Source organism: Notechis scutatus, chromosome 9 (assembly GCF_049901735.1).
Source record: "Notechis scutatus isolate UNSWTSFEM ecotype Mainland chromosome 9, rNotScu1.2, whole genome shotgun sequence".
NCBI classification, from domain to species: domain Eukaryota; kingdom Metazoa; phylum Chordata; class Lepidosauria; order Squamata; family Elapidae; genus Notechis; species Notechis scutatus.
The window spans coordinates 7141174-7157046 of NC_142017.1; the positions used below are offsets into that span (position 1 = coordinate 7141174).

The 15873-nt window shown below is 40.6% G+C and overlaps 1 protein-coding gene across 5 annotated transcripts in view; it reads right to left on the reverse strand.

Moving 5' to 3' along the window:
* Positions 1-15873, reverse strand: part of PHKB (phosphorylase kinase regulatory subunit beta) — a 106265-nt gene that overhangs the window by 51341 nt on the left and 39051 nt on the right. For all 5 annotated transcript variants that reach the window (XM_087971492.1, XM_087971488.1, XM_087971489.1 and 2 more), the window contains 4 exons: positions 14125-14188; positions 7071-7166; positions 3825-4022; positions 1865-1922 (listed from right to left, as the gene is read on the reverse strand). In XM_087971492.1, coding sequence (XP_087827618.1) covers positions 1865-1922; positions 3825-4022; positions 7071-7166; positions 14125-14188 — 416 coding nt within the window. The remainder of the gene's footprint in view (positions 1-1864; positions 1923-3824; positions 4023-7070; positions 7167-14124; positions 14189-15873) is intronic.

Here is a 15873-nt window from a genome sequence, read left to right on the forward strand (position 1 = left end):
CCACTAAGTCACACCCAAGAACCGGTAGTAAAAAAAAATTAATCCCACCCCTGGGCCAAATAATTGACAGAACTACCAGTTCACCTGAACTGGTTCATACTGGCTGAATCCCACCGCTGCTTACAGCCGACAAAGATCAGAAAGAGAGAAATGCCATAAAAGAAAGGGGGAAGATGGAAGGATAGATGGGAGGGATGACTCACAAGGTATTTTCCTATTACACATTCTCTCTTATCATATATGGGCATACGTATAATTTTTCATGGATTATACTGTACTACCCACTACTTCCCTAGTTGAAAATAATTTCCCTGGAAGGTAGGGGGTTATGAAATGCCAGATGGACTTCCTGCAGTTTTGTCATGATTACACTGTTAGGCTTTGATCTGTACAGAATTTTCTTTTAGTGACATTTGTCTATAATTCACACTTTGCCAGTTGTTCCATTTCCTCTTTCCAGGGGAAAGTTTTTTTTGGGGAGAGGCTGGGAACTTTGTGGATTTCAAATTCTGCATTTCTTTGAAGATAAAGGTCATGAAGGAGTGTGTGTGTGTGTGAAATGTCTTTGAAGCTACATGAGATTTTAATAAAAGTCATTTATTTGATTGCGATTGATCTCTGAAAATCCAAAACCGGCTGGCAGGTATCTAAACAGCATCACACTAACTAGATGCTCACATGGGAAGATCTACCTAAAACAACCTTCTGTAAGTTCGCTGACCTGGCTGGGGATGATGGGGGATGAGTTCCAATTAGTTCCTGTTGTACTTGTTGAAATTGATGGAGGGGCTCTTGTGGGAAACACAACACTGTTTTTGCACTAGAGACTTCCCAAAACTTTTCAAAATTTCCAAATCATAAAGAAAAAATACTTTAGCTTGTTACCCTTAATTGTACATCTATAACTGCTGTGTGCAACCGAACATAGTGAGAAATAAAGCTCACCACAGAAAAATAGTTTATTTCATCAAAGATAAAGGCAAAGATTTCCCCTGTCCAGCCGTGTCTGACTCTTCTTAAATGACTGTCCAGTCTCCTCTTAAAAACCTCCAGTGATGATTTCTGGTGGCAAGCTGTTCCACTGGTTAATGGTCCTCAATGTTAGGAAGTTTCTCCTTAATTCCAGGTTGCTTCAATCCTTGATGAGTTTCCATCCATTGTCTTGCCTTCTGGTGCTTTGGAGAATAATTTGACCCCCTCTTCTTTCTAGCAGCCCCTCAAATATTGAAATACTGCTATCATCCCAATTCTTCTTTTCTTTAGACCAGCCAGACCCAAAACCTGCAGCCGTTCTTCATATGGTTTAGTCTCTAGAGGACAGTGTTCATTTCCATTTCTTAGTATTGTCCAAAGACATTTCCATGGTCATGGAACTACATGCTGAGGCACTCAGAACGCTGTCACCTTCCCTCCAAAGTGGTACCTATTTATCTACTCGCATTTGCATGCTTTTGAATGACTAGGTTAGTAGGAGCTGGAGCAAGAAACGGGAGCTCGCCCCATCAATGCAGCACTCGGGACTCGAACCTAGGCTATCAGCTTTCCAGCTGACAAGCTCAGAGTCTTTTAACTGCTGAGCCATCGCACCCTCTTGATTCCATAGCTAAATTCATTTTGCTTATGTAGGTGCAGCATTATTACTGAAAATTTGGCATAAGCAATTACAATCTATCTCTTGGTTTGCCTATATGTATGTATGTATGTGTGTGTGTGTGTGTGTGTGTATATATACACACACACACACACACACACACACACACATACATACACACACACACACAAAAAAAACCCCACATCCACCCATTTATTTCTGCACATTCCAACTCTCTTCCCTGACACAATAAGAACACAAAATCATACTTACCATCAATCATCATAAAAATAAAAAAGAGAGGAAATTCGCATTCAATGCCGTCAAAGAGCTGAAAGTTGTTTTAAAAAGAAAAGAAAAATAAATATATGTAACAGGCGTGCTGCAGTTTTATTTACGGAAACATATTCAAGCAATCTATTATGAGTTCAAAGGAATGAAAGATACCCATGAAAACAAATTATTCGTTTTAAGTACGGCAACAACTTACATGAAGAAAGAGAAGAGAAAAAAAAGATAATTCATCTAGCTACACACACACACACACACAAATTTCCAACTCTTTCAAAACGCGGAACAAAAATTTTATGAGTAAGATTTATCGTATCGTGCTTCTCCACAAAGGAATTCCATTTAAATTAAAAATAATATGAAAAGTGAAGGAAAAAGGGGAACTTCATTCAGACAGCTCTTAATGGAAAGCATTAATATTCAGTGCCATATCAAAATTTTATTATTAATACACTCCAGTCTGTAGCCAGCTGTGAAATTAAATGATAAATAATGTGACTATCTGTGACAGGAAAGAAACTATACATTGATCCTGAAATCCAAACACATTCACCTTTAAACAAATCAATCAGGAAGAAATATGCTGATACAATATATTAAGTATTGCACATCCAAAATGCAAGCCATGTCTCCTTCACTAAAATAGATGGCAAGGAAGTGCCAAAGTTAATAGCTTGTATGATTTGTTTAGCTTCTTCCCACTCCACGATACATCAAAGCAATTAACATTTTCCTTGGGTTCTGTCAAAACATGCAACCACATCAGGAGAGCATGGAGAAGAACACGACAAGAGCATCTAAAGCTCAAGTTCCCTCCATAGATTTGACAGAGCTAAGTCATGTTGAAGTTGAGTCTAAGGGATGGAATGGATTCTGCGCTACTTGTCCTCAGAATGGGACAACTTGCCACGGCCAACTCACCATGGCCAACTTGCCTCAGCTAACTCGTCAGGGGACAGCTCGCTGTGGTCAACTTGCTTCGGAACAACTGGCAAACTCAACAATTCAATTCAATTATTTAAAATGATTTAAAAATTGCTTTAATTTTTGTCATTCGCTTTTCATTTTGTCCCTTCTCTTGCACCCCTTTCTTGATTCTACTGCACCATTTCCTTGATATTAATGTAACTCTTGTCTGGGAGCGAGTTGGCCATGATGAGTTGTCCTATGGTGAGTTGGCTGTGAGGAGTTAACCCATGGTGAGTTGGCCAAGGCGAGTTGGCCATGGCAAGCTGTGGTAGACCCACATGTCCTGCCCTCTATCTGTATGTCTCCATACAGGTAGATTGCATTTTGGAATAGGGTACATGGTTCAGGTAATTCTTCATTACACAGGTATAATGATACACTCTTCATCCCTTTGTATCGGTGACAGATTGAAAATGAGCCAAAGGAATACATATTGTTACTTGTAGGTGTATAAAATAGTCATGAGTTGAGCTTGGCCACTGGCTATCCAGTCTTTTGTTACTAACCAATGGATCAATGGTATTCTAATGTCTCAAAGTTTATCTCTATCCTATGTCTTTCTGGAAATTCAGGACAATGGGTGTGTAGGGGAGGCATGCCTTGAATTTTCAGAAAGGAAGACTTATAATTATATCAACAATAACTCAACATTTGTCTTTTTTTGTTAATTCAGTTACAAAAGTGCTGAAGCGTTGTCCTTCTCTAGCATCTTAAAAACATGATATAAAAATCATTGTTAAATCTGCCCTAAGGAGTCAACAGCAATGTCAGTAAATTGCAAATATTAGAATCTGACATTCAGAATCAAGCTAATTGGCACTACAAAAATTACTTAAAGTGGGCAAACCTGGAATTTCTTTGCCTAGTTATTGTAATAAACAGAGGTCAACAAAAACAAACTCACAGGTCTTGCATACTAGCATTTATGAACACGCATTCATTCTTTCCCATATCACAGAAACAAGGTCATTACCTTAATTTCTGCCGGTTTATAGTACTGTCGGTTTTTGTCCTCCAACGCGGTTCTATAGCCATCTCTCAAAAAACGCTTAAATCCATATTTTCCTTTGAGTTTCCTAACTATCTTATCAATTGTTTGACTGTACAAAGCTTCATCGTCCACAGCAAATGCAGGATAGCTGATGCAAGGTAAGAGGGCAGCATCAGTGTTCTAGCATAACAAAAAAAGAAATGTACCTAAATAATGGATGAACATTCTCAATGCAATGGATGGTGATAAGAACACTGACCTCTATGTGGTATCTACATGTTCAAGAGGTCATACATAATAATTCCAAACCAAGTACTCTGAGTGTTTCTCAGCCATCCAGGTCATGGTTGTCTCCAAGGTGCTTTTTCAAAGGGCAACTGGACTTTTTTTTTCCTGGAAGAAGTTTTGCTTCTTCATCCAAGAAGCTTCTCCAGTTCTGATTGAAAGAAGCTCCTTGGATGAGAAGCGAAATGTGTTCCAAGAAAGACAAAGTCCAGGTGCCTTTTGAAGAAGCAACTTTGGGACACTGTGTATTTTGGAATGATTTTTTTTAAACAGTTTTTCTTAGTTTAGCATACAAAAGAAAATACAGAAGTAAATAGTAGGGAAAATAGGGAAGGGAAAAGGGAGCGAAAGAAAAGGGGGAAAAGAAAAAATAAGTCCCTTTAGTGCAGTAGAATAAGGCATTGACATAAAGCCTCAACTTTTTCCTTTACCTAATAGTATAAACTAACCATTTCTATATGTTTTGGAATAAATTTTGAAGTCTGCCAATTATAGATTTTTTTTCCTATTAATTCTACATCTAAAGTTGTGTTCTATTAGGAAGGGGAATAACGGATGGGTTCTGACTTGGAAATCTATGTGGACATTACTTTACGTGAAAATTTGATGGCGAAAATGTCTGAAGATCTGGCTTGGTCAACTGTGTTGGGGCCCCAATGTAAGCACATCATTCTTGAAGTTGTTTAACGGACAAAGATAAGACCTCACCTCTCCTCCCACGTGCATTTTGTTCCTTCTTCCCCATCAATTTTTGTCCACTGTTTATTGTTTTGACGTCTTAATGTTTTTATTATTTTTAATAGAAATCTTTAGGGTTTTTTTATTTTAAACTGCTTAGAGTAGTTATCAGGTGAGATGGGCAGCATCTAAGATAGATGGATGGATGGATGGATGGATGGATGGATGGAGGGAGGGAGGGAGGGAGGAAGGAAGGAAGGAAGGAAGGAAGGAAGGAAGGAAGGAAGGAAGGAAGGAAGGAAGGAAGGAAGGAAGGAAGGAAGGAAGGAATTATAGACTTCAGAGAAACAACACAAGGTGCTTCATTGATCTCTGAAGTCTACATACATGCAAGGTGGAGATCCATTCCATATCCAATGAGATCAACTTTCATTGCTTTATCTATGCAACAACTATAGAGTCATCAAAATTGAAACCACAGGGGTTTAAATAAAGAAGCATATACATACGTTGGAATGTTTACAGTGACTAGAGCTCTAAAATATTAAAATATTATAATAAAACAAAGCAATGTTTAGTCAGTTACTGAGAGAGTGAAGAGATTTTCTAAATACATAATCAAGGGTGGGGAGTTTTGTGTTTTTTTTTATATTATCGGCAATCTCTCTAAGGGAAATTTTGCAATGCAAGTTTGCAAACAAAAACTGATTACGTTATTAGCAAAAGCAGTCTTATGTTTTTCTCTCTCATCTCTTGCTTTTGATTTTTTTTTTGTTCATCACTTTTTATACTTTTTATGCTTTCCATAATGTTGGTTACTCCAGAAAGGAACAGGATGATGCTATTTTATATTATGTACTGCAAAGAAAGACCCAAGTAAGCTTATAAATTAAATGACTATTCAAATCCCTGGAAAAGATAAAAAGTTCTTAAAAAAGGGGAGACAATACAGAGAATAAATTTCGTTCCTTTGTTGGTTCCATGAAAATATTTATGGTAGCAATAAAAATTAAAGAAACTGTGAGATTAAATGAATTAGATTTTGACCCATAGGATAGTCCCAATCTTTAAACCTGAAGAAATTTATATTTATATTTATTTATTTATGGCATCTAGGATTTGAAAGTGAAGTATTTTTCCTTGAAGGAAGCATTGAGAATTGTTTGCTGGAATTGTCCAAAGCTGCATGTCAATCCTGCCCATTTTAAGATAATGAAATGGAATGTATTGTTATGCTAATGAGAAGCATCTAATACTGAAATGGCTTTCAGCAACTCTTAACCTGTTAGAAAATATCATCCCCGAATCCAAGTATAACTATTAGCCCCCCAAATAACTAATTACATATTTCTAACCTAGAAGAGTTCCTGGATTTTCAAAATTGAAATGGAAATTGAATGCACAATGAAGATAAATAAATGGGGGGCGGACGTGTCTTGTTCATGCACTAGGGATGGTGATATGTTCCAATCTGAAGTTCTATTGCAAATGCATCAGAAATTCTGGAAGTCGGATGGATCCACCTATATATTGCTTAATAACGAATGATTACGATTGGAAAACTTTAAAAAAACAACGTTATTTTCCTTCTTATAACACTTATAAAAGATGAGTCTGCCATAAGGAAGATCTCCTTTACACAGTTCTTTCTGGGGGGGAACAGATTCTAATTCTGTCTAACGATAAACCTTATTAAAATGGATAGTAAAATGTATCCCTCTATGTTAGACGTGAACATGCTGTTGGAAGTTAAAACCCACCCCTCTCCTAAAAAAAAAATGAAATATTTTGGGATACACTAAAAAGGCAGAATATTTCCCCTAAAAGAGAAGTAGAAACTCTGAGAGGCAGGAACTCAGCCCCCACCCCTTTGTTAATGGGCCATTAAAGGCTGGTCCAGTCTATTCTACATAACAAAGATCTACGTCCTTCAGGCAGAGCCATTCAATTGCCCTTCTTTGCACCACCCACCAAGTTTCAACCAAACTTAGCACACAGACAACCTACAAAGCTAGCTGTGACCTCTGACAACAACCAATCAGGATACTCTTCCTGTGCCCCTAGGAAGTTCAAATCCCAACAGAGGGTATAAAACCCAGGGACTCTCAGCATCTCTTCCCTTTTTCGTCGCCCAGGAGTTCCCAGGCATGGGATCCTGTCCACCATTAAGCCATCTTTCCAAACAGCCTCCATGTTTCCAGTGTCTTTCTCCCCACTTGGAACTGAACCCAGATTTCTTTCAACAATACTTAACATTTTGCTTACGTGAGATCGTGATTCACGAGGGAGCAATGAGCAAAGGGTTTGCCTGTTCCGGTTATGAGCGTCAAGATCCACAAAGATGACAGACCACGAGCAACCCTGTGGACGGAGCAGAAAATCAATGCTAAACAGGACATGTGTCGCAATAACTGGAATAGCCAGTTATTATTGACAAAGTGTACAAATTATCCGGATAATTAGATTACCAGTGGCCATTATAATCCGGTAATTTCAAACAGATGATGACATTTCCAAGACAAATGTATATAACTCTATTTCATTACTATTAAAGGACTCGTACACATCGGGTGTAAGTGAAATTGCCAAAAAGTAATCCTCCAGAATTATTTACAACTGCTACTCAAAGTTTTTTGTGTGCTTTGCAAGAAGCATCATTCTGCAGTCCGTAATTTGAAAAAAGTAAAAACAATCTGATCAAATATCGATTTGGCCGCAGGACAGTGGATGTGACATATCTAGAAATGAGGTGTTAAATAACATAGGAGGCTGTGAGTTCGATCCTTGGTAGTGGCAGATATTTTTCTCTCTGGGCACATTGAGTAATTATCTGATGCAAATTCCGCATTGGTGACAGGAAGGGCATCCGGCCAGTAAACACTCAGCTCCATTCAGTTGCCTCGACTCCACCCCGATATAAGGGATTACGGGATCATTAAAAGACAAAACAAACTGTAGTAGTTTTCCATCTGCCAAAGGAACTCATGAGCCCTCACTTAAACTTGTGTGATAACTTCTGTACTCAAAACAAAATCTAAAAAAAAAATTAAAATTGCAGTTTTCAAAGCCAAGCCGAGGCTAACCACCTCAGATTGTTTTTGTTAGATGTACAATTAGGTTACACCGCTCCTTAACACAAGCAAATCGCTCTCCCACATGTCTTTATTCAATTATATATTTTCAAGTGTTTGATCAACGGAGATATGAAGAAAACTACCCTGCATATCTAATTATGCATTTTGCAGTAGTTCGCTTTGTGATAAAGAGAATTTATAATATGGAGAGGATTTGCCAATTAATCCAGATAAGACTAAACAACACATGGGCAAACATTAGCATCCCAGTGGGCCTGTTCATAGACAATGAGTTTCCATCAAGAGATAAAGAGGACTTTATTCCTTCAAGATCTCTGAAAGATCTCCTGAACTTTCGATACAGACATTCAACATCCCCAGGGCCTACAACATCAACTATTCCTCCCTCTTTTTCAGGGATGTTACATTGGTACATTTCTGATTAGCGCTCCCCACTCAAGTCCCAAAATAAAAAAAAATGACAAGTATAATGGGTATGTTAGCGTAACACATATATGGAATGTATACTGTTGACTAGAGCACTTATTTGTGTTAGCCTGAAGAAGGCTACAATGGAGGGAAAGCTTGGTGATGACCTCCAGCTGAGTGCCTCAACCCCACAATTCTCTCCCAGATCAGTTGCTGGAGCAACCACAACCCCTGGAAAAGTTGTCCTGGGATGGTAGGCCGCATCAGTTGCCAAGGCAACGCTAAGCAGATTCCAGGAGCACTGGGAGAAGCAGCACTGAAAAAGCTGGCTTCGTTTAAAATAGATCAAGAAAGCAGAAGACATATTGGCTCCTGAGGGAAACTAAATTCTTCTTGCGCACACAGGCCTTGGAAATCAAGAGGCACATCTACAAAGCAGGTTTCTTATCACAAGGAAGCCTCATCCCATCCCTGAAAGTTGTCTCTCTCGATCCTGACTAGGAAATTGCCTCAGTTCAAATCAGAGAAAAAAGAAGAGAGGAGTTTTTGACCAACAAGGCTAGCATTGGTATCAAATCACCAAGTAGGGCTGTTATTGTCATAGTAGACTCAAAGCCTCTGCCTCTTCTAGAGAAGCATACAAGGAGTCCTTTGACTTGGGACAGGGGTGGCTAACTTTTTTGGGCTCCTGTGCCAAAAATTATGTGCGCATGCCAGCAAGGGTGGGATTCTACCAGTTCGCGCCTATTCGCTAGAACCGGTTGTTAATATTCTAAGCAGTTCGGAGAACCGGTTGTTGGAAGAAATTACTGGCCTAATCCTGTAAGGAAGGCAGGAAGGAAACATTCTGGTGTTGCTTACAGAAACTGCCTCTCCGTTAACCCTTATTACATTCTTGGCAGGACTAGACTTCCTGTCTCAGGAACCTCTCTGGAGTTTTTTTCCCCTCCTTTGCTGGTACTTTGTTGTGTGGAGTAACCATTCAAAGTTACAATGGCACTGAAAAAAGTGACTTATGACTGTTTTTCACTTATGACTGTTGCAGCATCCCCACAGTCATGAGAGGCCTGGCGAGGAGATGCGTGCCTCGATGTGAGTGATGTTGAGTTGGCCACGCCCAGGCAATAACATGACCACCAAAACACGTCCACTCAGTCACATGACCACCAAGCCACGCCCACCACCTAAGCCACGCCCACAGAACCGGTTGTTAAAAATTTTGAATCCCACCGCTGGCTCTGCATGCCACTTCTGTCATAGGTTCACCATGATGGACTTAGGACCACAACTGAGCCCAACACTTCTGCTGTTAAGGGAGATGTTTGCTAAGTGAGTTTTGCCCCATTTTAAGACCTTCCTTGCCACCGTTAAGTGAATCGCTGTAGTTGTTGAGTTAGGAACACAGACGTTGAGTGAATCTGACTTTCCCCCATTGGCTTTGCTTGTCAGAAGGTTGCCAAAGGGGATCGCATGACCTTGGGACAACGCAACCATTGTAAATATGAACCAGTTGCCGAGCCTCTGAGTTTTGATCCGTGTGACCATGGGGATGCTACAAAGGTCATAAGTGTGAGCTTAGCCCACTTAGAGAGGGCTGTAAAACACTATGAATTGGTATATAAGTCTAAGTGCTATTGCTACTGACTTAACTGAAGTGATTCACTTAACAACTGGGGCATGAAAGGTCATAGAATGGGTCGAACTTCACTTAACCAACGTCTCGCTTAGCAACAAAAATTTGGGGCTCAATTGTGGTCCTAAGACAAGGACTGTCTGTGCATGGGATAGATACTCAATTGTGTTCCTATTTCCTATCCTGACACAGCATGGTTTCCTACTTGGTCTGCCTACATTGGCATCTTCCTCTCTCTCTTTCAATAGGTAAAAGACAATGAGGTTTAAGAAATTGTGAGCTGGGCTTTACAGCATTTGCTTAGAATAGAATAGAATAGAATAGAATAGAATAGAATAGAATAGAATAGAATAGAATAGAATAGAATAGAATAGAATAGAATAGAATAGAATAGAATAGAATAGAATAGAATAGAACAGAAGAGAGTGGAGTGGAGTGGAGTGGAGTGGAGTGGAGTGGAGTGGAGTGGAGTAGAGTAGAGTAGAGTAGAGTAGAGTAGAGTAGAGTAGAGTAGAACAGAACAGAACAGAACAGAACAGAACAGAACAGAATAGAATAGAATAGAATAGAATAGAATAGAATAGAATAGAATAGAATAGAATGGAATGGAATGGAATGGAATGGAATGGAATGGAATGGAATGGAATGGAATGGAATAGAATAGAATAGAATAGAATAGAATAGAATAGAATAGAATAGAATAGAATAGAATAGAATTCTTTATTGGCCAAGTGTGATTGGACACACAAGGAATTTGTCTTGGTGCAAATGTTCTACAGGCCTACAGGTAAGAAGCTTATCTGGCTTGTTATAAAGAAAGTTTCTGTCCTTAGGACTGCCTGCCGCCTACAGCTATATTTCAAAGCTCTCTCTCGGTTCTAACGTCTGGCAGGGTGATTCATTCCTGGCAGCCTGAACAGCAGGATGGGAGAAGGGAAGGAAGAGGAACAGAATAAAAGAAGTGGATGTTCAGAAACAGAGAAGGCAAGGCTACAACTATGTGGGGTTCCATCTGTCTCCCTGGCTCTTTGCCAGGACTGAATGCAGTTTGCCTGCGCTAACTGCATTCTCAGAAAATAAAGATTGCCAGATGTAATCTGGGTCGGTCCCCGGGACCAGAGGTTTTGTCTTCCCAGCTTTCGGACTCGTGCTGGAGCCCGTCTGTCAGGGTTCCGACGGATGCCCTAATTAATTCATGAGCCTCAAGCCAAGTTTCAAAAGAAATCCAATTATTTATTAGGAGCAACATGCTGGCACTTTTCCCAAGTGAAGTTGGCTCTGCCCTACGTAATTTACTGCCGACCTATGACCCTGTTTCCTCCCTCCTCCCAGGGTGTGTCATAAATCACATTCTCCAACTAAGCGCTTTCATGGGCTGTAGAAAGCACGCCTCTCTCTGGCTGGCTCTGGTAACCTGGGACACACTCTGGAGAAAGGTATGCGTGGAATGTGCTTTTGATCATAGCAACCGAACTGCTCCATCAGATCTCAGCCCCCCTCCTTCTTATGGCAACTCGAGACCAGGCCAGGAATGCTTTACGAGTTGACATTATCTTTTTAAGCCCATTTCGGACTTCTGCTGGAGCCCATTGCTCTATAGCAAGGGAAGACAAGTGTGATATTCTACACTCCGCTAGAGAGGTTCCCTGAAGATGGGCTGCAGCACAACTCCAAACGCTTGGAAGACAAAAACCTCTGGTCCCGGAGACCGACCCAGATTGGATCCTGCAATGTTATCCTGGGACACCTTCATTCGTGGAGAGAGAGAGAGAGAGAAAAGATCACGGGTTAATCCTGCTGCAAAGGCTCTTCCCTTGATGAATATATTCAAGGCATTCTCTCATGGCTGCAAATCTGTCCAAAGATCTCATCCAAAGGATTACCCACAAATCTGATGCAATGGAGCGACTAAATCGCCATTTCCCCAACTCAAGTCTTTTAATGCAAGGCAGTTCTACATTCGTGGAAAGCATTCGGAAAACCAGCAAACTGCCCTTTGATATTTCAAGGACAAATAGCGGCCATCTACAAAACCCCCATCTCCCAAATCTTGCAGGCTGAGACTTAAATGAAACATGAAGAGTTGCTTTGTACTTGCTAGCTGTTTAGGCGGTCCTATTATCTGGCTGAAGTCGAAAGAGGGCCACATCTACATCTGTACTTATTTTGCAGAGTGCATGGCGAGATTTGCTGGTCCCTGGTCCCTTGTTATTTTAGTTGGGAAAAACCATGTATGGCTGCTCATAAAGAACTCACATTAAGCTTTATTTTATCATACTTAATTTTCTGCTTTATGAATTACATTCTCATCCAGCCTCTCATTTAAGACTAGTGGTGCAGAGACACCATGGATTACAGCACACAAAAGCCTCCAGAGATGGAGCCCCCACAGCTTCTAAAAGCAAGCCATTCCACTGGTTTATTGTTCTCACAGTCAGAAAAATGTTCCTTAGTTCTAGGTTGCTTCTCTCCTTGCTTAGTTTCCAAGCACTGCTTCTTGTCTTGCTTTCTGGTGCGTTGGAGAATTCCTTGATTCCCTCTTCTTTGTGGTAGCCCCTCACACACTGCTATCGTGTCACCCCGAGTCCTTCTTTTCACTAGACTAGACATACTCCGTTCCTGCAACCATTCTTCATATGTTTTCGTAGAAGAGGCAGTGATGAAGTGTTGGATTGGGTTCAGGGAGAACCAGGTTAAATCCACCGACAGCCAAGAGGAATCACTGGGTGGGCTTTGAATCAGTAACCACTTCATGACCTGGCTTATCTCAGAGAGCTGTTTTTCTGATAATATTTAAAAACCTGAGTTCGAGGAGGAGGAGGAGGAGTTGGAGGAGGAAAAGTAAGAGAGGGAGAAGGAGAAGAAAGGGAGATGGGAATCAGGGAGGAGGAGGAGGAGGAGGAGGAGGAGGAGGAGGAGGAGGAGGAGGAGGAGGAGGAGGAGGAGGAGGAGGAGGAGGAGGAGGAGAGGAGGAGGAGGAGGAGGAGAAGAAGAAAGGGAGAGGGGGAATCAGGGATGGGAGGAGGAGGAGGAGGAGGAGGAGGAGGAGGAGGAGGAGGAAAAGTAAGAGAGGGAGGAGAAGAAAGGGAGATGGGAATCAGGGGAGGAGGGAGGGAGGAGGGAGGAGGAGGAGGGAGGGAGGGGAGGGGGAGGAAAAGTAAGAGAAGGAGAAGGAGAAGAAAGGGAGATGGGAATCAGGAGGAGGAGGAGGAGGGAGAGAGGAGGGAGGAGGAGGGAGGAGGAGGAGGAGGAGGAGGAGGAGGAGGAGGAGGAGGAAAAGTAAGAGAAGGAGAAGGAGAAGAAAGGGAGATGGGAATCAGGAGGAGGAGGAGGAGGAGGAGGAGGAGGAGGAGGAGGAGGAGGAGGAGGAGGAGGAGGAGGAGTTGGAGGAGGAAAAAGTAAGAGAAGGAGAAGGAGAAGAAAGGGAGATGGGAATCAGGGAGGAGGAGGAGGAGGAGGAGGAGGAGCAGGAGGAGGGAGGAGTTGGGGGAGGAAAAGTAAGAGAAGGAGAAGGAGAAGAAAGGGAGATGGGAATCAGGAAGGAGGAAGGAGGAAGGAGGAAGGAGGAAGGAGGAGGAGGAGGAGGAGGAGGAGGAGGAGGAGGAGGAGGAGGAGGAGGAGGAGGAGGAGGAGGAAAAGTAAGAGAGGGAGAAGGAAGGGAGATGGAATCAGGGAGAAAGTGGGGGAGGAGGAGGATCACAACACAATCATCACTACTATCATCATCATCAAGCAAGCAAGACAGAACTAGACCATATTTTGTGAAAATGAAAGAAGAGTTGTGAACATAAGGGGGGAAAAAACAGAGGAAGTGGACCGGTTAATGTATTCAATTATCAGAGGGGAAAGTAGAATGGGACTCATAACGATAAAAACAAGCGATGGTCCCATATACGAGAAAACTGAAAAGAAAAAAAGAGCCAGGAAAATATTTGTAAAACTGTCTGACCTAATTTAACATGGATCAAGATGACCAGAGGAAAATATGTCTGACAATACAGTGCTATAACTGTTAACTGAGAAAATAATAACTGGGGAAAACTCAGAGACTTGCAGACTGGAAATATTTTATCATGTGGATATTAGACACCCTTTGATGTGCAGTGAAAGCAATTTACTACAGAACAAGCAGTTAATTAAAAATGAAGAATGAACAAGTCCTTAAATAGTACTAGTATTGTACCTGATTGCCGAAGAGGTTGAATCCATTAATTGCTTCTAGAGCAGCTTTTGCCAACCCGACAGAACTGAGAAAGAAAGAAAAGAGACAGAGAGGGGGGGAAATGTTTGTTATGCTTACAACTCTAGAAATAAAAATTGTGCTCCCTAAAGGCTAGCTTATACATCAGATAATTTCTTGCTGACAGTTTTAAAAGAAAAAAATCTTAGGACAAGATTTTGTGATGATACAGTAGATTTATTTTATTGCTTTTCAGCAATTTGTATTTAAAGGTCACCAGTGATCCGTAAAAAAAAAATATGTATTTTTTTGAAAGGACCTTGGATTTGGACATCTGGAACCGTAAGTTTACAGGTCTTGCTGTAACAATAGCCAGCTTCACCTTCTAGGGGAGAGATGAAAAGGAGTTGTTGTTTTTTCCATTACTTTATGGGACCATTGGTGTACATGGTACTCTTCTAATCTGACTAAGGGCCTAAAATAAATTGTCTTTTACTCTGAATGCTTCTTAGGAATACTGTGGAAATAAGCAAGCCCAAGTCATAGTCGTCTATGAACTATCAGCACCTTGGACAGCACCACCAAGAGATTAACCTGTACTTGAGGGGGGGAATACTTATTATGAACCAAGTACCTGTTTTATGTGAAACAAAATACTAAATTCATAATTCATAAATGAACAGGTGCTTTTACCCTGAAATTATCTATTACTTATTCAGGAATCAACCATAAAAGGATTCCTTTTTTTAAAAAGCACAAATCTTAAAACAATGGGATGGAAATAGGAGTTTTTGGATCTAAGATTGGACTTGAATCTGGTTTGTCTTCAAGGTCCATCCAATATCTTCACATCCGCAAGATACCAGTTCTTCGAAACATAGCTTCCACTGGAATGTTTTCATTACTAGCTTACTAGGAAACATTGATTTTTTTTCCCTTTATGTCAATCTTCACGCTGAGAGCTTTCCATGCTTTTCTGAAGCAATGCACAGCATTGCTGTTTACTAATTGGTTCAACAAGAAAAAGATGATTAGGTTGCCTACAAAACTTTGTTCTGAACAGCTGCCACCAAAGGCTGATGAAATCTCACATATTTTGTTCCTCATTTTCTGCTGATTAGAAACTATTCTCTTCGTGAATGACGGATGACATGTTAATAGAAGCTGAACTGCTTAGTGCACTGTTTTGTTAATGGAATCTTCCCCCCTCCATTAAACTCAAGAAGGACACCTATGATTGCATCTTTCCGGCACTTCTTGAAGCCTTCCCGCAGGCCTTCCTTATGTGAATCTATACAAATGGTGTTTTTTTTTTTAAAAAAAAATCTCCTTTTCTCTATTTTTTTCAACTCAGCAAATTTTTGACCCATTCTAATTAACTCTTTCCATTTTGAAATACACAAAACTGGACATCATCATTTATTTATCAGATTTCTTTGTCAGCAAAAGAAGCTGGCTTTCACTGTATTAAGTCTGGTACAGCAATGTTGATTTAACCCACCGTGCAAACTAATGTGCCCCTAATTAAAATCCCCCAAACATCAATAGTATGAGTGACCCCATAAAGAGGAAAATCCAAATCAATCACAGATGGATCCAGGTTTTTTTTTTAAGTAAACAAAACCTTTCTTGGTCAAATCTAAATAAGAGAAGAGCATATAATGGAAACCCGATATTTCTTCATTGATACTGATATAAGTATGTGATACTAAGGCACGATTCAGCCATCAGTTCAATAATCTAAACATCTAT